At 43.5% G+C, this 26,391-nt stretch overlaps 1 protein-coding gene and 1 long non-coding RNA gene across 2 annotated transcripts; both read right to left on the bottom strand.

Annotated features, from left to right (window-relative positions):
* Positions 1-427: 427 nt before the first annotated feature.
* On the bottom strand, positions 428-8,394 carry LOC142760719 (C-C motif chemokine 20-like). Its single transcript, XM_075863911.1, has 4 exons — positions 7,573-8,394; positions 6,531-6,654; positions 4,193-4,288; positions 428-1,726 (listed from the first exon to the last, which is right to left on the bottom strand). Exons 1-4 carry the CDS (start codon positions 7,640-7,642, stop codon positions 1,648-1,650), a joined length of 369 nt encoding a protein of 122 aa, XP_075720026.1. The 5' UTR covers positions 7,643-8,394; the 3' UTR covers positions 428-1,647.
* Positions 8,395-9,366: 972 nt separating this feature from the next.
* Positions 9,367-14,556, bottom strand: LOC142760720 (uncharacterized). Its single transcript, XR_012883375.1, has 3 exons — positions 14,405-14,556; positions 12,020-12,248; positions 9,367-9,463 (listed from the first exon to the last, which is right to left on the bottom strand). It is a non-coding gene; the product is annotated as an uncharacterized LOC142760720 (long non-coding RNA).
* Positions 14,557-26,391: the final 11,835 nt, after the last annotated feature.

Below are 26,391 nucleotides of genomic sequence, written 5' to 3'. Positions count from 1 at the left end.
CATTAGTTCTTCCCAGTCCATATCCTGAATTGCAGCCCTCATCCTGGGGAAATTGGCTTTCTTAAAATTAAATGTTTTTGCCCTCCCAGCCTGCGTTAGTTTTTTACAGTATAGGTAAAATGTAACTATATTGTGATCACTGTTACCGAGGTTTTCACGAACATTGACATTCCCAACAAGATCTGCATTATTAGAAATGACCAGATCCAACAGAGCTTCACCTTCACAATGTTAAAGATATTGTGCAACTTCATGTGTTTGTAACCACCACTATTATGTGCCTTTCCTGAGTGTTGTAACCATTAAGCTTATTGTGAATCTTAAAGCGATAACAACCAAGACACTTGTGCGCCAATGTACCCCATGTTAAAACAATACTTTATATGAACAATATTTATTCAACAAATTTACAACTTTTACAGACCATACATTTATGATATCATTATTTATCACTAAAACAACATTTCAGCAGTTGGAAAAAGAATACAATTGGAAATTATAACCTTCAGAGCTTAAAAAAAGCTAAAATAAATCCCTGATGCAATATGAATCAAAGGGAGGAAAGAGCGCTGGGATCAGTTTCAAAGGAAACAAAATATGGCGACTTTACAGTCAGTTTTTCCCTGTATGGTTGGCACTTTATTTGGTATCAACTTCTACCATGATGTCAAAAACCATCAGATTGGAATTCAAAATTAAACCCATTCTGTTGCATGAATATTGATAAAAGAAGATGTAAAACACAATGTTCCATAGAGGAAGTCCCTATGGACTATATTGGACTATACAAAGGTAAGGCTACAGCTGAGGTTGGCCTATCCTCCCCTGATATAAATAGTAATTTTGTGATTGCTGGAGGATTAACTTTTCTGAGTGCGGCAGAACGTCAGTGTAACAGTGTCATGTGAGGACACCATGGACATAAATTAACATCATGACTTAATATTATATATTTTCATCTATGAATATTTTTACAGGTGCTCTATGTCAGGCAGCTTGAAGTTTTACATTTAGTGGTTGTTAATGGGAGCACATAAAAATATATTATTCACTTTACTAACAAGGATTTCCATTGATATAATACCTCATTGCGTTTATAGTGACGTCATTCACTGCTCTTCAGCCAAGACCAGTGCAGAATCCTTCAGTACACATAAAGTCTTTTCTAGATAAACTTGCTTTGAAAACACTTAGAGCGCTGTGCAATATGCAAGACAAACAATGTAAGAGTCTATGCCGGGCGCCAAAAAAATTCCAGGAGGAAGCGTGAACAACTTGCATGAAGTGAAGTTACTAGGCGACCCACTAATAAGTCTATGTGATGACCTAGTCTATATTGCCCTTGAAATATTGCCCTAATTTGCTTATGTAATAAACAAACTCCCACCATATGCATACAGTATATACCATCCACCTCCAGCAAAAGCACAAAAAATAGATTGGCGTTATTTGCACTAAAAGAGTAAATTCAGTTCATGTTCAGTTTGTTGTACTGAGGAGCCGTTTTTATACTTAGTCAACAAACTTATATACCTTATATAATAATATAACATATTTACATATTATATTTTATATATTGCATATAATATGGATTTCTCTCCTATAAGAAGATTCCGTGGTAGATCCGTATCTTTCAGGCCAGCAGTGTTAGTTTTTCTTCATACGTTTGCATAGCTTCTGACGTTTTTTATGTTGGTGTTTCTTACTCTTTTGTGTCTGTTTTTTCCTATAAATATGAGAAACGAAGAAAAGGCTCAATTGACATAAACAGAATTTGTAATTCCCCTTCAAAGGCTATGTACACCGTCGAAAACTTATTTTTTATTTTTTTAAACAATGTGTGTTTAGTGCAAGTTTCTAATTAAATTTTATAAAACAATATTTTAACTTTTTTAGATACAGCATCTTTGCATTCTGTATACAGAGCAGCAGTATCTAGCGCTGAAAACTGTATCTGTCAGGTAAGCGGGACTGACTTACATCTTTATAAAAAAAATTATATATATATATATACACACACACACACGTGTATATATATATATATATATATATATATATATATATACATACATATATATATATATATACATACATATATATATACATATATATACATATACATACATATATATACATACAGTATATATATATATATATACATATATACATACATTATATATATATATATATATATATATATATATAGCAACAATTCCAAAAGACAAGACAGCACTCCAAATTCAGTGATAAATAGGATCACTTTTAATCACCTCTTGCAAGAGGTGATTAAAAGTGATCCTATTTATCACTGAATTTGGAGTGCTGTCTTGTCTTTTGGAATTGCTGCTGGCTATTTGGGACACTGGTCGAGTGTCTGAAGAGGAACTTGTGCACCCGATACTTTAAATTACGGTGCTGCTTCTATTTTTCTTTTTCCTTTTTATATATATATATATATATATATATATATATATATATATATATATATGTGTGTGTGTTTTTAAAGGTGTACACAGCCTCTAAAGGAACGCTGATACACAGTATTATTCCTAGTGCAGGGCCTGAGTGGGGCGATGTATGACACAAGGATTTTCACTATGGGTTGTATGAGATTAAAGAAAAGGGATCTGATTTTTCCCCAGAAACAACTCTTGTTCATGGGATGTCTGTTATTATGGCTCAACCGCATTCAAGTGAATATTGGCTGCAATACCAGACACAGCTCATGGACAAGAGTGGCGCTGTTTCTGGAGAAAAAACATACCTCTTTTCTATTCTCAGATCTCAGTAATAGAATACTTTAGTATTAGGATTATTTCTAAAGACTAATTTATGTGGTTATGTGTCTTTGCATGTGACTGGTAATCTGCATAGACTTTTATAATCTATTGCTCTCATGTAAAAAAAAAAATTGACTTTACCAGACACCAGTTCAGTATTTTTTTTTAATCTCCCAAACTCTTTTGTTTGTTCACTGTTAAAGAGGACCTGTCACTAGGTCATAAGTCATAAGTTGAACTGCTTATCTGAGCTGAATAGCACAGTTTCTCTGAGCACTGTTTTTATTTTTTCCCTGGACCCCTCCGGTCCAAAGATATGGTCCACTGTTTTGTTGGCTCCCTAAATGTTAATTTTCCATAGTTCACGCACTGGTGGCTAACTACAGAGAATTAGCATAGAGCGAACCAACACAACAGTGGGCCGTATCGCTTAAACTGGGGGTCCAGGAAAAGTTGAGCTGGAATGAGGGAGACAGCGCTATTCAGGTCAGATTACCATTTCAACTTTTTTGACCTTGTGACAGGTCCTCTTTAAGTTCCCGATCATCGGCCCGTGTAAACATGGCAGCAATCATCCAACAAACGAGTAAACTCTCATTGCTTGTCAGCAGCACATTTCCCGATGTAAACAAGGGATGTGCTGCTGACAACATGCAAACTGTATGAGGACCAACAATCGTATTAACAATTGTTCGTCTTCACACTCATGACGATTGCCTTATTTAAATGTACTATACAAGCGCCGATCGACATGCTATTATCGTTACCGGGACAGGAAATCTTCTGCCAGTAAAAAGGGACCTTAACCTTTGTACCCATTTGTAACAAGAAAAAGTATGGATGATGTAATTTTGCCCCTTTACCAAGAAGGGGAATTTATCCACCCCTTGATGCTGGGGGCCAGTATTGGTTTGGGGATTCTTGGACCCACCAGATAAAATCATTCTGAGGGCACATCCTCCATCTATACAGAAGATGTGCATGCCCACTCTTAATTAAATTCTAAACTTTGTTTTTCTCAGTCAATAAGGTGTAAGGAATTATTTGTGAATCAACTTATAAGAAACAGACCCTAGTGTTAAGTGATTGGCTCCAACATCATCTCTAATGGGGCTTTCTTTTTTTAAACTTGTGGGGCCCATTATTGGGTCAGAGCCTGGACCTTCCGACCCTGCTACAGATATAGGCAGTCATGGTGGTCTTTCAATGTGGTTTTTCATGATGAAAGTGATTGTATAGCTGCAAAATAAAGGTAGTTTTAAAGCAGAGCTCCAAACTTTTACACTTTTCTTAGGTTACACTTGACCACTAGGACCCTAAATCGGTAAGTTGTCCTAAAAATGTGGGCGGATAAGGTAATGTGTTTGGGATCAAATGGAAACTATCCAGTTTTTTTTTATCCAGCAACTTACACAGCAGTTATCATGTTCTTAACCCACTTCTGATTTGGGTCAGCACACAAGCTTATTCTTTTTGGTTCACCACAAGGTCTGGTATTAAGTGTAAAACTGTAAAAAAAAAAAATACCGGAACATTAGACGTACCGGAACATTAGATGCTCATCAATAAATGCAGAAATACCGTGATAGCAGTGGCTACTATGGGGCACTAATATCTGTGTATGCATGTATGTATATGCGTATGTACAATATGTGTGTGTGTGTGTGTGTGTATAGCTATGTGTGTATTATGGATACTATGTACTATATAAATGGGTGCAGTTCTGTAAACTCACAAATTAATCGTTGATGTTTCATATTTCTGTTTGTGTTATGGCTCAGTACTCGCACATAATGTTACTATAGTGACAAAAACGAACAAATGTTACAAGGTTTTGAGTAATTGTTGTTTGCATTTTTGTTTTGAATGTTCTTATTGAGTCTGCTATAGAATACCAATCAAGGTAGGACAACTATAGATTGATAACCTCTTTTATATTATTATAAATGCAGAATAGTCTACACAAAATGCGCCAAGGCTACTCTAAAGGCAAAGCGAAGTATATTGCAGCTAGTAAATAGTCCTAGCTCCTTGTCATATAAAATAATGGGTGTTCTGCTTAATTCTATCTGCAACTTACTCATGTATAGGGAATTTACTACTAGAAACATGAATTAGATGTAAATTATTAGGACTATGTATAAAGCATTCACACATAACTGTCAAGCTTAATAGAATAAAATTGGACACTGATACATAAATTACTGGGACTTACACAATAAGGGTAAGTTCACATGTCTTATTTTCGGCCGTTTTTCGGGCCGTCAACGGCCGAAAAAGGGCAGAAAAATCGGAAGCAGAACGCCTCCAAACATCTGCCCATTGATTTCAATGGGAAAAACGGCATTCTGTTCCAACGGGGCGTTTTTTTACGTAGCCGTTTGAAAAACAGCCGCTTAAAAAACGCCTGCGAAAAAGAAGTGCATGTCACTTCCTGAGCCATTTTTGGAGCTGTTTTTCATTGACTCCATAGATAAACAGCACCAAAAACGGCTGTAAAAAACGCTGCAAAAAACGGGAGTTGCTTAAAAAACGGTTGAAAATCCGGAGCTGTTTTCCCTTGAAGCTGTGTGTGGCCCAATCTACAGGTCTCTGTATCTTGCGCTATCTACAGGGGGCTGTGTGGCACTTTCTACAGGGGGCTGTGTGTGGCACTATCTACAAGGGGCTGTGTGTGGCCCAATCTACAGGTCTCTTATCTTGCGCTATCTACAGGGGGCTGTGTGGCACTATCTACAGGGGTCTGTGTGTGGCACTATCTACAAGGGGCTGTGTGTGGCCCAGTCTACAGGTCTCTGTGTCTTGCTCTATCTACAGGGGGCTGTGTGGCACTATCTACAAGGGAGGGGGCTTTGTGGCACTATATACAAGGGCCTGTGTGGCACTATATACAAGGGGAGGGCTGTGTGGCACTATATACAAGGCGGCTGTGTGGCACTATCTACTAGGGTGGCTGTATGGCACTATTTACAAGGGGGGGGGCTGTGTGGTGCTATCTACAGGGGGCTGTTTGTGGCGCAATCTACAGGGGGGCTGTGTGGCACTATATACAAGGGACGGGGGCTGTGTAGCACAATTTACAGGGGGAGCTGTATGGCGCTATCTACAGGGGACTTTATGGCGATATCTACAGGGGAAGGTGGGGGCGCTATCTACAAGTGGGGTGTGACACTGTCTACAGTGGGCTGTATAGCACTGTCTACACCGGGGCTGTATGGCATAATCTACAGGGGGCAGTATCTACAGGGGCACTATCTATAAGGGGGGCTGCGTGTGGCACTTAGGAGGGGGCCCAGTCAAACATTTGCTATGGGGCCCAGTCATTCCTAGTTACGCCCCTGACTACTACCATCATTCTTACTTCTACTATCACTGCACTACTTTTTCTGCTGTTTGGTCCCACTTCCACTGCTGCTGCTTCTGCTACTACTACTACCACCAGTACTTCTACATTCACATTCACTACTACTTTCTATATAATTCCTGTTATATTACTATTACTTCTTCCACCACTACTACAATTGCTACCACCACCAATAATACCAATACCACTACTAATACTACTGCCACCACCACCACCAATACCACTACTACTACTGCTACCACCACCACCACCACCACCAATAACACCAAAACCACAACTACTACTACTGCTACCACCACTAATAACACCAATACCACTACTGCTTCCACTGTAACTTCTACTTCTACTACACATAATAAAAAACGAAAACATTATAAGGAACTTACACAATAGCGTCAATGTCACAGACCTCTGCAGAATCCTGGTGATAGTAGCTCTCGAACATTCCCACTTGTGAAACTTTAAACTTTTTAGTGGTATGTTTTCGACAGCAGTCAAACATCCCAAATGCTGAAATACAATAAAAATATGTTAATAATGAGAGCAAATGCCCACATAATACACAAAATGTGTACAGTTCTAAGATACATAATATACAAAATGTTTACAGTTCCAAAACCCTCATAGGACATACGCTGTATTGGGCATGTGTACAAAAAATAACGGGTCACACTTATGAAGTTTTTTTTAATTGTTTTTTTAGCCATTTTTTAAAATTTGTCAAATGCAAAATCAACGTCAAAACTGCTCCAAATAAAGAGTGCAGTTGTTTTCAGCCTCACTTTGATTACAATGGTGGTTCAGAAAAAAACGCTCCATTATATGGCATGACGCTTTTGTTTTTATTCCGCGATCGGACAAAACTGTCCGAGAGAAATAAATTTTCTCTTAAAACCAATGGAGGGAGATTTGGAGCATTATTTGGTGCTGATTCCGATGCAGTTTCTGCGTTAAAATCAGCATAAAAAAACGCAGTGGGAATAGGAGTTTTAGCAGCAGTCTTGTGCAAAACCAGGATGAGTTGTGTCCAATGACAAACTCTGCTCTTCTACTTCTGACAAACTGAGCTCTGCTATACATTATTACGGTCAAGTGTAAGCTATTTCTGTCATTTTACTCTGAAAATTATGCCATGTATGCACTATGTATACAGAGAAGACAGAGCCGAATTTGTCATTGTAGCTGAGCTGAGTTTGTCCTTGGACGCAATTTATTGTGATATCTTGTGTTTTTTGTGGTTTTCCATAAACTGAAGTGAACCTATTGAAATATCTCAGTGGACAAACATGACAAACTAATCTTTGCTGCTACTGTTACGTCTGATCTAAGTGAATATAAGAATAATTTCTGACTTTTATCATGTAGCGTACATCCACAAACGCATGAAATGTGCACAGGAATAAGATATCTGAGTCAATCTTTTCTTACCTGGCGAAACACCCTGAAGTATGAGAAGTGTGAGGGCAAGTGACAAACACAGGCTCCCGCTTGGGATCATTGCTGTCAGCGTAGCTGGAGGTTAATGTGTGACATCTCTTTGCCTGCCTTATACATAGATAAACCATGTGCTAATCCAGGAAAGTCCCTTATGGCTTGTGATCAATTCTCTCCTACAGAAAGGCTATTTGGATTTTCCCAGTCGAGCTGCATTGTATCATACCTATAACTTCATGATGACATTATTGTGTATAATGCTTATAATGTGTATTGTTTTTTATTAGGATAACCCTCCCAAAATAATATAGGGGCAATCATAAAGAAAACAACAGTGATGCTATCTAAACAAGAAGACGATATAACACAGACATGAATGACTGACTGAATAAAAGTAATAATATTTTGCCGTCACCTGATTTTGCAGTCGCCGCTGCAGGGAAAATATAATATTACATGACGCCCATTCAGATGATTGGCTGTTCGTGTGATAGATGGACGGGCAAAGTCCGCCAAAGGAAGTCGCTGTTTGACAGCAACTTTCAACTTTGACTCATAGAGCCCCTCTTTGACATTCATATGTCCTAAAACGGCGAATGGACAAGGGTTGTCATGATATGTCTTTGGATATGATATGAACTATATTCAGGCCTGACATACTTTCCTCAATAAGGCTATGTTCACACAGAGTTTTTTGCAGGGGGAAATTCTGCCTCAGGGTATGTTCACACGGCAGCGTCCGTAACGGCTGAAATTACGGGGCTGTTTTCAGGAGAAAACAGCTCCGTAATTTCAGCCGTAATGGCATGTGCAGGCGCTTTTTGCTGCGTCGATTACGGACGTTAAATGGAGCTGGTTTTCCATGGAGTCCATGGAAAACGGTTCCATTTACGTCTGAAGAAGTGACAGGCACTTCTTTAACTGCGTAAGACCCATTCTAATGAATGGGCAGATGTTTGCCGACGCTATTGAGCCGCTATTTCGGACGTAATTAGGGGCAAAAACGCTCGAATTACGTCCTTAAATAAGCCGTGTGAACATATCCTCAAAGTTCCGCTTGGAAGTTTGAGGCAGATTTTCCTCTCCCTGCACGCCGATTTTTGCTGCGTTTTTCACCCATGGCCATTGAGCGCCGCGGGCATAAAACACTGCGAAATACGCTTTCTCTGCCTCCTATTGATGTCAATGGGAGGTCAGAGGCATAAACGCCCGAAGATAGGGCATGTTCATTCTTTCTCCCCCGAGACGGTTTTACCGCTCGCGGGAAAAAGACGCCTCCGCCTCCCATTGAAATCAATGGGAGGTATTTTCGGGCCGTTTTTGCCGAGTTTTGCGGCGCGGTTTCCACGTCAAAAAAACTCTGTGTGAACATAGCCTAAGATTGCAGTAGCGGCTTTTTAGACAGAGACGCTTCCTACACTGTGTTAATGTCTAATTACAGGTGACAGCAAGTAAATGGTACAGGCCGGCTCAGCTGGTGATGACACACCAGCTTCTGCCTGTTCTATTCTTAAAGTGTACCTATATACTTTTCTAAAACTTTTGATATGTCATAGTGACAAGTCAGAGGTTTTGAGGATCGAGCACTGAGATCCCCACCAATCGCTAAAATGAAGTGGCAGAAGCGCTTACAGAGCACTGTGTCACTTCGTTTATGATCTGCTCTGCTTGGCTGCCCTCGACTGCAAGGAGCAGCAAACACTTTCTCACCAATCTTTTTCCTAATTATGAATAATCACGCGACACATCATCTTCTTTTATGTGGACGGGGTTCGACCACAGCTTTTATTAATTTATTTTTTCTTCAAATTGTTGTGGTAAAACATGAAAATGAGCAAATGTTCAAAGTGAGAAAAAGATCGGCACTGCTTTGGCTCTTGGAGCACTACAAAAAAAAAGAATAATAATAATAATTATTATTAATAATAATAATAATAATAATAATAATATTCTGACATGGCCCCATGGGAAATATGATAAATGCAGCGATCAGAAAGAACTGGTATAAGATTGAGAGGGATCCGTTACTCTCCGAGGTAGCTGCTAGACAACCTATAGTTTCTTTTCGAAGAAGCACTAACCTTAGTGTATGTGCACACACACTAATTACGTCCGTAATTGACGGACGTATTTCGGCCGCAAGTACCGGACCGAACACAGTGCAGGGAGCCGGGCTCCTAGCATCTACTTATGTACGATGCTAGGAGTCTCTGCCTCGCTGCAGGACAACTGTCCCGTACTGTAATCATGTTTTCAGTACGTGACAGTGGTCCTGCAGCGAGGCAGGGACTCCTAGCATCGTACATAAGTATGATGCTAGGAGCCCGGCTCCCTGCACTGTGTTCGGTCCGGGACTTGCGGCCGAAATACGTCCGTCAATTACGGACGTAATTAGTGTGTGTGCACATACCCTTAGAGATATCTTGGTGAAGAGACGCTTTGTTAACCATCCCCCAAAACGACATGGCTTAGGCTATGTTCACACAGAGTTTTTTTGCAGGCGGAATTTCTGCCTCAAAATTCAGTTTGGAAGTTTGAGGCAGATTTTCCTCTCCCTGCACGCCAACTTTCGCTGCGTTTTTCGCCCGCGGCCATTGAGAGCCGCGGGCATAAAACGCAGCGAAATACGCTTTCTCTGCCTCCCATTGAAGTCAATGGGAGGTCAGAGGCGGAAACGCCCGAAGATAGGGCATGTCAACGGGAGGCATTTTTGGGCCTGTTTTTGACAAGTTTTTTGGCGCGTCAAAAAACTCAGTGTGAACATAGCCTTAGTGGAATCATCTTGAGAGGGAATTATACTGTAGATGCAGACATTGCAGGTTCTGTAGTCAGTTTGTCCAGCCAAGGTACCTTAAATTGGACGGCTTGAACGTGTCTGTTGATAGTGTCATCACATGAAGAACTAAATTTGTGGTGTATATTGTTATGTGCCCCTGTGGTCTCTTTTATATTGGGAAGACTATCCGCCTGATTTTCAAGAGATTTGGCGAGCATCTATTATCATGGGGGAAGGTTCTCCAGCATATTCTTAATCACCATAAGGGCAGATACAGACGGACATTGCGTTTTTGCGCGCGCAAACAACGCAGCGTTTTGCGCGCGCAAAAACCATTTGACAGCTGCGTGTGTTATCCGTGTATGATGCGCGGCTGCGTGATTTTCGCGCAGCCGCCATCATAGAGATGAGGCTAGTCGATGCCCGTCACTGTCCAAGGTGCTGAAAGAGCTAACTGATCAGCAGTAACTCTTTCAGCACCCTCGACAGTGAATGCCGAACACAATATACAGCAAACTTTAAAAAAAAGAAAAAGTTCGTACTTACCGAGAACTTCCCGGCCGTTGCCTTGGTGACGCGTCCTTGGTGACGCGTCCTTGGTGACGCGCCCCTCTTGACATCGGGCCCCACCTCCCTGGATGACGCGGCAGTCCATGTGACCGCTGCAGCCTGTGCTTGGCCTGTGATTGTCTGGAGCTGTCACTTGGACTGAATTGTCATCCCGGGAGGTCAGACATGGAGGAAGAAGCCGGGAGTTATCGGTAAGTCAGAACTTCGTTTTTTTTTACAGGTTCACGTTTATTGGGATCGGTAGTCACTGTCCATGGTGCTGAAACAGTTTAACTCTTTCAGCACCCTAGACAGTGACTATCTCCGAACGTCGCGTACCGGAAATTTTTTTGCCGGGTTCGGCCAAAACGAGTCCGGCCGAACCCGGTGAAGTTCGGTTCGATTGTCCGGGTTCGCTCATCTCAAAGAAACTCCATTTGGATGTTTGGAAACAGAAAAGCACGTGGTGCTTTTCTGGTTACATTCATCCTTTTGACAGCTGGTGCGCTGTTTCAGTCGGTTTGCACGAAAGTGCTTCCGTGCGACCTGCGTGGTTTTCACGCACCCATTGACTTCAATGGGTGCGTGATGCGCAAAACGCGGAGATATTGAACCTGTCACGCTTTTTGCGCAGCTGACAAACGCTGCGCAAAAAGCACGGACTGTCTGTACTGCCCCATAGACTTGTATTGGTCTGTGCGTGGCGCGTGAAAACCACGCGGCCCGCACGGACCGAATACACGCTCGTGTGAATCCCCCCTAATGGTGACCCTACAGCTATGTCCTTTGTAGGTTTAAGGTGTGTCAAACAAAATCCCATGGAGGAAATAAACACAATATGTTGCTTCAGATAGAAGCTCAATTGATTATACAAAAAGAGGCTCTTGGTCCTCTAGGCAGGGCCAGATTAAGGGTGTCTTGGATATGGAGCAGTTAATTTATATGGGGGCCCCCTACTAACTTGGGGACCTTCACCAACTCCAGACAAAAATAATAACGTTACTTTACATTTTAAGCCGTATGGTTGACCACATATACTGCAGCTTAAAACACATATCTCCGATCTTACACCAGAATGTTACACAATAAAAACTCCATTAAGTACCTGTCTCCTACCTGCTGCACCTTGTATCTTCCCTCAGCACAATATCTCTGTTACCAGGCAGGGGCATAGTTACACCTCTGGTTGGGTTCACACCTGTGTCGGGTGATTCCATTGTTCTGCTCCATCAGAGAAGCCGCACAACTAAATATCATGGACACCACCGGCGGCCGACGGAACCCGTTGACTTTACTGGTTTCCATCGGATTTCTGTAGGGGTGTCCATGTGAACAGAGCCTAATGCTGTCAAAAGTATTATGAATGAATACATCCTCATGTACTCAATTTGCTCCACTTTTTACTACAATATTATATAGAAATAATAATCCCGTACAATCCCAACATAATAAAAACAAACATAAGAATAACTTTCAATGTGCAAATAATATCTATACAATGCCTAAAAATAGTGTAAGGCTGGGTTCACACGACCTATTTTCAGACATAAACGAGGTGTATTATGCCTCGTTTTACGTCTGAAAATAGGGCTACAATACGTCGGCAAACATCTGCCCATTCATTTGAATGGGTTTGCCGACGTACTGTGCAGACGACCTGTCATTTACGCGTCAGGACACTTCTTTCAGACGTAATTTGAGCCGTTCTTCATTGAACTCAATGAAGCACAGCTCAAAATTTACCGCTGTCAGAGAAGCCTCGCAAAATGCGAGGAGGAGCAATTACGACTGAAACGAAGCAGCTGTTTTCTCCTGAAAACAGTCTGTCATTTCAGACGTAAAAGCCAGCTACTGTGTGCACATACCCTAATACAGCATCTATATAATACTGTCTAAAAGCAGGTGATGCTGAACTAATGCCTACAGTACTCAAATAATACCCCTAAACAAAGTCCAAATAATATCCCCATGTGTAAATAATACCCCCATACAGAGCTCCTAACAGAACATAAAATACACTAAGGACTCACACGCACTGGACTACACGTTACTATACTCTCTCTCTTAGGACCCATCAGCCAGCAATGCATCTCCTGTCATAGTCCTGCACCTGGATTTTTAAAATTATTGCTTTAAAAAAACGTACAAATATAAGGCCTTTTTGCAGGCAGAAATTTCTGCCTCAAAATTCCGTCTGTAATTTTGAGGCACATTTTGATCTGCCTGCACGCCATTTGCCGCGTTTTTCGCCCGCGGGAATTGAACGCCGCGTGAAAAAAACGGCACAAAATAAGTTTTCTCTGCCTCCCATTGATGTCAATGGGAGGTTAGAGTTGTAAACGCCTGAAGAAAGGGCATGTCGCTTCTTTTTCCCACTTGCGGGAAAAAAAACGCCTTCGCCTCCCATTGAAATAAATCAAAGGTTTCCGTGTCAAAAAACGCATAAAAAAACCTCTCTGTGAACTGGCACTAAGTATAAATATACACCCAACTCCACCCCACTGACCTGTGACCCACCCACAGATGCAGAGAGAGAAGTGTTTTCCCATAAACCCACATATGTAAACGTTTCTCCTCCAGCCCCCTCAATCTATAAATATTTTCCTCATATATTACAATCTCATTTATAGACGGATGGACCTCTGACTCCCCCTGATAGCTTCTGTATTCCGCACTTTTGTATTGTTGCTCAGCCTAAGTGCTGTATACTTCATATTAAAAACACTGCTCTCATGTACCCCCCTCTTCCTCACACACACTGCTCTCATGTACCCCCTCCTCACACACACACACACACACACACACACACACACACACACACACACACACACACACACACACACACACACACACACACACACACACACACACACACACACACACTGCTCCCATGTACCCCCTCCTCCTCACACACAATGCTCTCATGTACCCCCCTCCTCACACACACACACACACACACACACACACACACACACACACACACACACACACACACTCCTCACACACACTGCTCTCATGTACCCCCCTCCTCACACACACACACACACACACACACACTGCTCCCATGTACCCCACTCCTCACACACACACACACACTGCTCTCATGTACCCCCCTCCTCACACACACTGCTCCCATGTACCCCCCTCCTCATACACACACACACACACACACACACACACACACACACACACACACACACACTGCTCCCATGTACCCCCCTCCTCCTCACACACACTGCTCTCATGTACCCCCCTCCTCACACACACACACACACACACTGCTCCCATGTACCCCCCTCCTCACACACACACACACTGCTCCCATGTACCCCCCTCGTCCTCACACACACTGCTCTCATGTACCCCCCTCCTCACACACACTGCTCCCCATATACCCCATCCTCACACAGAGCTTCCCATTTACCCCCCTCCTCACACACTGCTCCCCATATACCCCCCTCCTCACACACTGCTCTATCTCCTTTTCAGACCAGGCATTACCTTCCACCTCTCTCTACAGCATCCTTGTCTCTTTTCTACCTGCATAGAGATGCATTAGGAGTTAGACCCTCCCCTTTCTGAGGTCACCTAATCTGCACTCTACCTTCTATCACTTTACTATCCTCCTCAGTGGTTTAAAACCTTTGTCATGTGACTATGATATCACCAAAGGTCCTACTCCTCTCCTAGTTGCTGTTTTGATGTAATTTACGCAAAATCGTGGCAAAAACGCAGCGTTTTTTTGTAAATGTGTAGAGACATTTAGACACACTGCAGTTATGCACAAATCATGCTAAATTTGCAGCAGTTTTGAAGTAAAGATCCAAAAATATACAAAATATGCCTGGGGGCCCCCTGAGCCAATCAGAGACTGGGGCCTGGAGCAGGTGCTCCAGGAGCACCAATGATAATCCGGCCCTGCCTCTAGGTCTAAATTACCGTAATGATTTGAGTTCTTTCTTGACTTAGGGCATGACCACACATGGCGGAATTCCTCCGCAACTGTCCGCATCAATGCCGCACAGAATCTGCGTTGCAGATTCTGCAGCGGATCTGCACAAAATGTGCAGAAAATTGATGCGGACTGGCCGCTGCGGACTGCAGGAAAAGTGCTTCTCTTCTCCCTATTCAGTGCAGGATAGAGAGAAGGGACAGCACTTTCCCTAGTGAAAGTCAAAGAATTTCATACTTACCGCCCGTTGTCTTGGTGACGCGTCCCTCTTTCGGCATCCGGCCCGACCTCCCTGGATGACGCTCCAGTCCATGTGACCGCTGCAGCCTGTGCTTGGCCTGTGATTGGCTGCAGCCGTCACTTACACTGAAACGTCATCCTGGGAGGCCGGACTGTAGACAGACGCAGGGAGTTCTCGGTAAGTATGAACTTATATTTTTTTTTACAGATACATGTATATTGAGATCGGTAGTCACTGTCCCGGGTGCAGAAACAGTTACTGCCGATCGCGTAACTCTTTCAGCACCCTGGACAGTGACTATTTACAGACGTCTCCTAGCAACGCTCCCGTCATTACGGGAGCCCCATTGACTTCCTCAGTCTGGCTGTAGACCTAGAAATACATAGGTCCAGCCAGAATGAAGAAATGTCATGGTAGTAAAAACAATACGCTCCGCAGCACACATAAGATCTGCGGACTTCATTGCGGAATTTTGACTCTCCATTGAAGTCAATGGAGAAATTCCGCCATGAGTCCGCAACCAGTCCGCCACTGCTCCGCAACAGACAGAGCATGCTGCGGACACCAAATTCCGCTCCGCAGCCTATGCTCCGCAGCGGAATTGTACGCATCGTGTAAACGAACACTGCTAAATTAAAGTGAAAGTCAATGGAGAAACGGCTCCGCTGCGGATTAACGCTGCGGAGCGTCCGCAGCGGAATTTAAGTGAAATTCCGCTATGTGTGAACCCGCCCTTAAAATGGTTATATATGGCTGCAGCAAAATGTCCTGTCAAACTTTAGCAGAGAAAAGTTTTGGATATGAAATTATTTTTGTTTGTCATCAGCATGCGTTGGATGAACAAGTCATATTCATTCCTTTTCAGTCAATGTGAGATAGAGGGAGGACTCTAGGACCCAGCAGTCTGAGTAACCACTAGACCTGTTTTATAACTTGTATCCATGCACCATTATGTTGCTGCTCTTACCACATTGTTACCTTCCTGTACTGATGCAGACAATATTTGGTAATCTTACCTTGTTTTTAGCATTTCTTACTATTTTGTATGTAACATAAAGTTTTCCTACGTATATAAGGGGGCGTGGGCTGCAATAACACCAAGGCCTTGAAGCGTGCGCAAACGCGAAATGTCCGTAGGCTTGTGCCCCACATCCATACTGCCTTTGTTTGCCTACCGCAACATTAAATGAAAATTCTACTGAATGGTGAGTGCCGTGGATTTTTTCTGCATTTTACTGTAAAACATGAAAACTTACCAGCGGAGTCCTAATGCTTAAACCGTTCTCTCAGCAGCGGGAGACGCTCGTTGGCCCATAACCCACAATTTCAATGAAGAACCGCCACAAGGAGTCAGTGGCGGATTATCATATGGGCGATTCGGGCGGCCGCCCGGGGCCCGAGGCTCCCAGGGGGCCCATGGCAGCCCGAACCGCACATCATTTTGCAAACCTATTCAGCGCGCTAGCGCTGCTACAAGCCGAAGATGAGGAGGGGAGGAGCAGAGAATTGGCCGGGATCCAGGGGTAGGACACGCCTCCCTGACAAGTGCGGGCGCCGCCATTGAGTAACAGAACAGCGACGGACGGCTGTTCTGTTACTCCAAAGCTTCAAGAAGAGCCGGGCGGGCGGTCACCGGCGCTGAGGTCAGTACAGGCTTATCCTCCTGCCCAACTGGTTCCCGACCGCTGGCTGTATTTTTACGGCCAGCGGTCAGGGACGGGTCCTTAAAACCCGAGCCATAGACTTTCTACGGCTCGGGTTTTAACATGCTGCCCGCGCGATCGGGCAGCTGAATGTCGGGTCTCCGGCTGTCAGTGACTGCCGGGGACCCTGAGGAGAAGACAGAAGCAGCTATTCTGCTTCTGTCTTCTCCGATGTCTTACACAGCGTTCAATGAACGCTGTGTATAGGAATAGAGACAGCAGCAGCGGCGCTGTCTCTATTCCTCCCGGTGATCATGTGACTGGTCACATGATCGCCGGGTGCCGTTAGTGGCAGACTGTTGCTGGGTCTAACTAGACCCAGCACAGCCCTATTAGTGACAATCGTCACTATGAGAGGGCTGATTTTCCCTGTAACTGGGGCTGCTGTGCAGCTCCAGTTACAGTGGAAAAACATGGTGTAAAAGAAAGAAAAAGTATATATAAAGTTCCCCAAAGGTCTTTTTTGACCTTTGAGGATCAGACCACAGTAATAAAAAAATAATAAAGTAAAGTGCAAAAAAAAATTAAATAATAAATACACATAAAATTCCCACCCCCAAAAAAAACATTCCCCCCGCCAATCATTGTTGTAACGCTAGCGCTGACCCAATTACCCTAATATAGACATGTAATATATTAAAATTTACGGTAGACAATGGCGATCACAAATAAAAGGTCTATTTTAGGGTAAAACTATGTTATTACCAAAAAAAATAGCTGAAACGTAAAAAAGCTTATTTTTTTTACTATTATTTTCAAACTTTATGAATAAAAATTCTAAAATAGCAAAAAAGGTGTGTATAAAAACGATAAAAAACGAAACCTGCATTGTCTACGGAAAAAACGTCGCAAAAATCACGTCGTTTTAATTTATTTTTTATAAAAATGTGTGTTTGGTGCAACTTTGTAATTACGTTTTATTAAAAAATATTTTCACTTTTTGAGATACAGCTGCTTTGTATCCTGTATCCGTCAGGTCAGCAGGACTGACGGGATCAGTGACACGGGCCCTGCGCTAAATTATAATCTTAGATGTGATAGATTTGAGGTGGATCCTGCGTGTCACTGATCCTGTCAGTCCTGCTGACCTGACGGATACAGGATACAAAGCAGCTGTATCTCAAAAAGTAAAAATATTTTTTAATAAAATCAATCAATCACACACATACTATATATATATATATATATATATATATATATATATATATATATATATATATATATATATAAAATTATGATATAAAGTTTTTAAATGTGTACATAACATTGTGGCACTATATACAAGGGGGAGCGCTGTGTGGCACTATATACAAGGGGGAGCGCTGTGAGGCACTATATACAAGGGGGAGCGCTGTGTGCCACTATATACAAGGGGGAGCGCTGTGTGCCACTATATACAAGGGGAGTGCTGTGTGGCACTATATACAAGGGGGGGCGCTGTGTGGCACTATATACAAGGGGGAGCGCTGTGTAGCACTATATACAAGGGGGGGCTGTGTAGTGCTATCCACAGTGGTATGTGTGTGGCGCTCTTTATAGGGGGGGGGCTTTTTGGTGCTATTTACAAGAGGGGGAGGGCTGTGTGGCGCTCTCTACAGGGGGCTGTATGGCACTATCTATATGGGGCTGTGTGTAACGCTCTCTACGGGGGGAATGTGTGATATATAGAGGGGGCTGTGTATGGCGATATCTATGGGGGTGTGTAATATCTACAGGGGCTGTGTGTGGCACTATGTACAGGGGGCTGTGTGTGGCACTATGTACAGGGGGCTGTGTGTGTATGTGGCGTTTTACAGTGTGTGGTATTATATTCAGGCACGCAGTGTTTAGTGCTATTATATTTAGGGGCACAGTATGTGGCACCATAATAACTTTATTTTCGTTTATAGGTGTGGAAATGTTGGAAAAGTGAGGAGACGTCTGAGTGGCAAATTCTGCAGAAATGAGTCATGGCCGGGAGAAGTCGTCATGAGCGCTGGATCGGATGGAGAAGAAAAGAGGAAGAAAACTACTAGAATCTGAGACGTCGTCACCTGTGAGTCACTAGATTTATAGAGAATCTGTCACCTCTCCTGACATGTTTATTATAGGAATCCTTGTATTTCACAAAAAGTCTTTCTGTAGTCCAGGACTGATAGACAATTCCCCTTGTCAGGAGGATGTGTCCCTGCACAGTGTGATACTCTCAGTATGTATGGACACAGCCCTGTGACAAGGGAAATCGTAACACTGTTAATGCTTGCCCAGAAAGGTAGTGTTAAAAATAGTTACGGCGCGGCAGGGCGGCGGTGAGGAAGGGGGGCCCAAGTTTGGGTAACAGCCCAGGGCCCATGGTCTACTTAATCCGCCACTGCAAGGAGTGCATGTACCCCTACACTGGTCTCCGACCCCCACGAAGCAAGACCAAAGCCTGTTCTATACCATCCTGTAACCCAGATAGGAAAATATCAAGGCCAATTTCATTAAGATGAACCCCATCCAGCCTCATCAGGCGGCTATTGTCCCCATTCAACTGCCTATGGCAACGAATCACCACTCCACCCCGATTACGTAAAAAATGCGCCATCCGCGTGTTCACCACTTGGCGGGCCCTTTCCACCGCATCCATGGTCCCCTTGCCAAATCACCCTCCGAACCACTTCCGACCACACAATTACCACTTCTGGAAAGAAACCACTCAATCTCACAACATCAGTCTTCATTAGGGCCAATAATTGAGCCATTCAAACAAAACACGTAATTCCCCCACATGCAAAACCAATACAACCGGCACTCGAACATCCCTGCTAAGTGAAACAATTTCTGGAAGGATCTGACACCAGCGTAGGGCATGCACACCCCTCCAGTGCACGTCTGCTGCTTGGAAACCCAAACTTCGTCCTCAGGGCCGACATTCAGCTCGTTGGCCAGCCCAAAAGACGTACGAGTGGCTAACTATCCACACAGCAGACTTACCTAAAATAGGAAAGATAAAGGTAACATTATAACAATTCAGGGCGAACATACCCCGCATACATCGAGAACGCCAACGCCCATTATGCATAACTTCCACCTCAGAAAGCCCTGCTCGCCGCCTTCGTGGCCGCGCCTATGCGAAATAAATGGGTGCCATAATCACCTGGAGATAAATCTAGGAGGATTGAAGAAATGTATGCAGCTATTTACGGTATGGGCGCCAGGTACGTAGCAAAGGATGATACTCTGAGATGGTTTCTTGAAAAGGTTTTTCTTTATTCAAATGCCAACACGTTTCTGGACCGTACTGGTCCATTCATCAGGTCTACTGCCTGGCACCGATACTGTAAATAGCTGCATACATTTCTTCAATCCTCCTATACTTCCCAACTTGATTACCGCAAGGAGGATTCGTCCTCCCAGGGATCGCAGTGGGTGGCAGCCGGCTTACACACAGAACGATACAAGAGCTTGGAGGAGCGCCGTCTCCTCATCTTTTCTTCAAACCTCATATGTGCATAATCATCTGGAGGCACGCCTGCCATCTCCAGGCCTTTCTTCAGCATCGCAGCAAGTTGGAACCTAGTAAGCGGGGAGCTATCAGTGTGTAACAGGAATTGGCAACCACTCGCACAAACTGATTAAAAGAAGTAACTAGACTGACCGGACAAGGGCCACTAACCACCAATTGCTACAAAATCCAAGACCCCTTCCCGAACTGGTCCGTCTTAGAGCAGCAAATATGTAAGCGGATAAAACTCGAACCCAAAATCACATCCCCTTGACTGAACCAAACCACCCGGCCTGAACTTCGCCGGAGACACTACTTCTCCTATGCGCATTGCTCTAAAAAACGCTAACCCAAACAATACTACTTCGTACCGAGAAGAACACAGGGAAAGCAAGCCTTCAAGCAAACTTGTCAATAAGGGGGACAGAGGTGGGCCTCATACAGTCCGATCGAACATATTCTTTTTTCCAACCCTTAAGAGCTTGCCTAATCAGGAAATATTTGCTAACGTCATTCCAACCCTGCAATTGCGAATGGAAAGCTACACCAGACAAACGACACTGCGTGACCGCAGCCAACTCCCCCGATTGGCACAAACGATGCACATAACCGTGAGGTTCTTGCACAGCCCACCAGCCTGCCATACCAAGGGCCAAGGATGTGCGCACCTATGACAACCCAGGATAGAGCCGAAACCCGCGGACCCCGCCGCATCCACGAACAAGTGAATGTCTGCATTAGAAACCTTGGCTTCTTGATGACACGTAAATCTGTTGTATTTAGACAAAAATTGCTAACACACTTATGAGGTCAAAGCATAACACATTCGTTATCCGAATCCTGTGCCCTGGGCATCTCACCCCCCAAGTGACCAATGAAAATCGACTGGAAAAAACTGGACACAGGGACATGACCCGGCAATCAAAAACCAGCAACGCCAGTAAAGATTGCATCTGAAGCAGGGTAACATTCCGCATCGCTCAAAAACCTTCTATGAGTTCACCCAACCTGGACAGTTTCTCAGTGGTCAAACGTAAGATCATTTGAACCGTGTCCAGTTCAATGTCCAAGAGGGACAACAAAGTGGACAGACCCTCAGTCTTTTCATTAGATAAACAAACCCCGAACCGTTGCATGAGAAAACAAAAAGTGTTTAACAAAAAAACGCAATGGGGGCTGTCAGCTGGGCCCGCGAACAAAAAATCGTCCAAATAATGTAATACTGCCGATGAATCAGTTTTATATCGCTCCACCCACACCAAAGAGGAGCTTAATAGTTCAAAGAAATGACACAATATAGAGCAGCCCATTGGCAGACACATATCATAATAGTAGGAGTCATCGACCATACACACCATTAAGTGGAAATTAGCGGGGTGGAGCAGCAGTAAGCGGAAAGCCGATTCAATGTCAGACTTCGCTAACAATGCCCCAGGGCCACAGGCCCTGACCAGCATAACTGCCCTATCAAGGGATACGTAAGAATCCGACCCTTCTTCCTTTGAAATCCCATGATTGACTGAACAACCCTTAGGGAAATACAAGCGATGGATTATTCTAAATACTTTTTTGGCACAGCCCCCAAGGGGATTCCCTGAGATTGTAGAACGGGGATGACGGAACGGACCCCCATATGCCCGAAACCAACCTCTTTGCAAATCTTGTCGCTCATCACTTGGGAGTTGTCCCGAGCTGATTTGAGATTACCAGAGACAACAGGGGACCAACTAAGTGTGAAGGGAATGAAGAAACCAAACGAAAACCCAAAACGGAATGTAGCCGCATCCTCTATTGTAGGATACAACTCTAGCCAAGGCTCCATCGTGGGTAGTCCTTTTGGTGATGAGTGCACTTAACTGCTGCATGTGTGCCCCCACAGGTGGAACACTAATGTTTGAAATAACAGAGACCATAGAACCTTCAATGCCCCTCATTGAAGAGCCAGCAGGTGCCTGGTATTTTCACTGGCCCCCCCAAGGCTGCTGCTGGCCTAGTGGCGTTCCCTGGAAAGGGGTGCATCCGCTGAGACATCATCAACCTCAACCAGACATCAGTGGCCTTAACCGCCCAACCGACGGCTGGAGTGACAAGTGACTTCTAAACTCTTCGACTTATCGCCACCATGCCGAACCTCCGTGGGGGGAGTGAACCTTTGTAACGCTCGTTAACCACACCTTTCATTATTAACCCTTTCACCCACATGTGGCCTGCTTGCCTGATTTAACCCACTCTAATCCTGCCCCTGCAGTCAGCTATTGCCACTCCTAAGCGGTCCGGCCCATTTACAGGAAAGCCGAACGAGCAGTGTACAGACTCACTTTCTATTGAGCTCGTACAGCGCTTAGAGCAGGGCCGATCAGAAACATAGCGGCACAGCACTTACCTGAGCGCTTCTGCCACTACATTTTAGTGATTGATGAGGGTCTCAGTCAGGGCTGTATTTGGAGTTTGTGCTGCCCTAGAGACTTTTAGGGCTGACGCCCCCGATAACGCAGCTTTTCCACCGCAAAAATTGCAAGATGTGCTAATTGTTGCGGGTTTTACCTCCGCAATGAATTCAATAGGGAAAACCTGCAACAGAAAACCAGCAATCCCGTAACATAAATTGACATGCTGCAGATTAACAAAAACGCACCACAGGTCTATTTATAAACAGGTTTTTTTCGGGGTTTTTTTTTATGCAGCGTGTGGATGATATTTGTTTAAATCTCATCCACTCTGCTGCTACTGTATTATGCTGCGGATTTTTCGCAATAAAGTCTATTGCAGAAAATCCGCAGTGTTTACGCAATCTTTGGACATACCCTAAAAGAAATGCTGGTAATGCTAGGCTGCAGCTGCTTCATTATATCTAGCTGGTTATGAAGAATGGGGGGACCCAGTGTTGTTTTTTTAATTTTTATTAAAAAAAAAACAAAACACGACGTTGGGTTCCCCTCATTTTTCATAACCAGGTACATATAATAAAGCAGCAGCAGTCTAGCATTACTAGGGTGGGAAGGTCCATTGATTTTGGGATTTCCCAGCCTAATAATACCAGCCTGTAGCTGCCCCAGTACCCGACCATTACTTCAGATGATCGGGTACTGGATCGTACTTCGCTCTTCCCGGCAGCCCTGGTGGCGGTGGGTACCGGGGTAATAATGGTGGATTAGTGTTAGTCTCTTCACCGGCTAACAATAAGCCTCGCCTTAGTAATGGATTCTGTCTATCAGACAGCCACCATTACTAAGGCGGTAGTAATAAAGTAAAAAAAACAATACAGACACAAAATATTTTATTGAAATAAACCCCCCCACACTACCCTCGTTAACCAATTTATTGAAAATGAAAACACCGTCGTCGAAGTAGTCCTTGAATCCGACATAGTCCAACGACCAAACCTGTAAAAAAACACACAAAAAAACATTAGTAACAAGTATAAAAGCAAAACCATTATCATACTTGCCTTCCTGGGTCTGTGACAGTAAACTAAGCAAGGACAGCTCTAAGCTGTCATTGGTTAATTTACATCATGTGGTTCCAAGGCACCTCAGCTAATTGGCCTACTTTTAAAAGTAGGACAATGAACTTAGGTAACCGGCCACCATGTGATGTAAACTAACCAATGACAGCTTAGAGTTGTCCCTGCTTAGTTTACTTAGACTTATAAGTTTCGCAGGAACACCCAAGATGTGCCAGAATTTTGGCGTATCTTAGGTGCGTGTGCCACTCTAAACCTAGTGCGGGGACTCCAGATACAAAGGAGTCCCAGCGCTGTCAGGTCCGTATTTCACACCGAATAACCACCTCTGTAAATTGAAAGCTGAAGGCATGCCTCGAGAGAAGTACACTACACAGATGTTTGGTACAGCTTCCCTCTCTGTCAGGAGGAAGACTGAAAAAAAACTTTTTAATCAGAACAAAGAAACACAGAAAGAGACACATGACTCCTCCCCAGAGATGTGGGAGTGCCCACGCCCCCACCAGTTTCTCAGACTGACTCTTCTTGCATTCCAGGGGGCGGTGTCTTCCATAGGTGTGTCCGACATGAACAAAGAACTTGTTATATATGTCAGTATATTACACAAAGAACAGAAATGTATATACATATGTGTGAGGATAATATTTTTCAAACAATATACATGGTAATGATCCCTGACAGCACTAGGAGTTACTAGCATCAGCGGGGCTCAGCAATAAAGTTTCCGTTGATGCAGGCCTGGTCTTTTATGATCAGGCCTGCTCCAGCGGAACGACAGCAGGCGGTGCGATGATATCATTGCACTGCCTGTGCCATAAGAAAGCGCCAAAAGATGAGGAAGGGAACTAATTGTTCCCTTGCTTCACCTGCGCTTTCAATTGTATCCACTTCTTAAGGACGCGGATACAATTGAAGACAGTACATTACATTAGGGTTGTCCCGATACCAGAATTTGGACTTTGATACCAATACTTTGTGTAGTATTGCGATTCTCGATACCAAAATGCATTCCAGTTCTTCCATTTTCTGATGTGAGGCACGTGGTGCGATTAATTTTGAACCACCATGTGCCTCACACTAATAGTAATTAACCCCATCATGTTTCTTACAGTCATAATGAACAACATTGGGTTAATGTGTGAGATATATGATGGGGTTAATTACTATTAGTTAAAGGCACATGTAGGTATAAAATTCATAACATCTTGTGTACGCATTATAAATAACGCTATAAATTTGTTGTGCAGGTTATTACGGTCGCGACTATACCGAATGTGTATATTTTTTTATCTATTGTGGCTTTTATTTTATGCTTTATTGTAAAAAATGTGTGTATTTTTTTACTTTTTTTTTTTATAATTTAACATACTTTCTTTGATCTCATCATTCAGGAGAATAGTGGCGGAGATGAGAGGTTTCTCTGATCTCCGCCGTTACAGCGGGGCTGCGGCAGTGTAATACAGCCATTGCCCCACTCAACAAGTGTCAGCATGATGTAATGCGGCTGGCGCTGCACTAATGAGCGGCGGCGCCGACACTGAAGACAGAACATGGGGGTGTTTTGCAGTGCGCCCACCATGTTCTCTGTCTTCATTGCCGGTGCTCATTAGTTCAGCGCCGGCAGCATCACACCATGCTGACTGTGCGCACACTTGTTGTGAGGAGCGGGCAATAGCTGTATTACACAGTTGCAGCCCGCTCTGACTACAGTCATGTATTACAATACTCAGCTGTGCTTACATGACTTGCTGTGGTGCCGTCCTGTCCTGCTCTGCCATCCGTTCTCCCACAGCACATCTTATACTGAGTCTAAGACACGCCCACTCAGCAGTTCTGGCCAATCCATTAACAGGGGCATGTCTTACAGCCCAAGGAGCACTGGTGAAGCGCACCCCAACTCCCTGTAAGTGACCTGACTGCTGGCTGGTCAGGTCACGAGTTAAGTTTTTAATATTTAAAAACAAAATCAACGATCCTGCAGCCCCCCTGTTGAATGCCCTAGGCACTGCTCCCCTGGTCTCAATGCTGGGACCCGCACCGATCAAAACTTCTGACATGTCACTAAGACATGTCAAAAATTTTATGAAGAATAAATACTCTTTAAGTTGGGAGTCAGTAAAGGAACCGCAGTCCCCTGCAATGTTTTTCTTATACCTGCCGGGGATGGATTTGGATGTGCAGAAATAATGCCCAGTTCCACAGACTTGGCAGTCACTCTAAAATTCCCTAAAGAATTTGTTGCAAATATTGAAAATAAAATATTATATGATTATTATGTGTGTGACCAGCATTACTATTTATAGTTCATTTTAATTTTTTTCAGCCCACTGGTGGCCTAAGCCTCCCTTCGTTATACAGCGTCTGTAATGTGTTTTCCATCACCATTAACAGCAATGTGAATTTCAAAACATTTCCTGGTAAACCTGCCAAACCAGTAAGTGCAGGCACAGCAAAGAAAAAAATAAAACTAATGTGTCTTAAATAATAAAAAAAAAATACAAAAGAGAAGAGAGACAACAATTTAAATATTAACTTCAAAAATATTAACCCTTTAAGGAGACAGTGTGTTTTTTGCCTTAAAAGCTATTTACACCTTTGAAGGCAATTTTGTTTATTTTTATTGTTTTTATAAATCCATGTTATATTGAATTTTGGACAGTTTT

Source organism: Rhinoderma darwinii, chromosome 4 (genome assembly GCF_050947455.1).
Source record: "Rhinoderma darwinii isolate aRhiDar2 chromosome 4, aRhiDar2.hap1, whole genome shotgun sequence".
NCBI classification, from domain to species: domain Eukaryota; kingdom Metazoa; phylum Chordata; class Amphibia; order Anura; family Rhinodermatidae; genus Rhinoderma; species Rhinoderma darwinii.
Note: the sequence above shows the minus strand (reverse complement) of the source record. Positions and strands in the feature narration are given on the sequence as shown.

Bases quoted from the DNA above. Each gene is read 5' to 3' on its own strand.
- LOC142760719 (XM_075863911.1), bottom strand. From the start codon at position 7,642: ATGATCCCAAGCGGGAGCCTGTGTTTGTCACTTGCCCTCACACTTCTC. The intron at 6,655-7,572 runs GTAAGAAAAGAT...ATTGTATTTCAG, and splicing joins ACTTCAGGGTGTTTCGCCAG to CATTTGGGATGTTTGACTGC. The intron at 4,289-6,530 runs GTAAGTTCCTTA...TTTTTTTTACAG, and splicing joins TGTGACATTGACGCTATTGT to TTTTACACTTAATACCAGAC.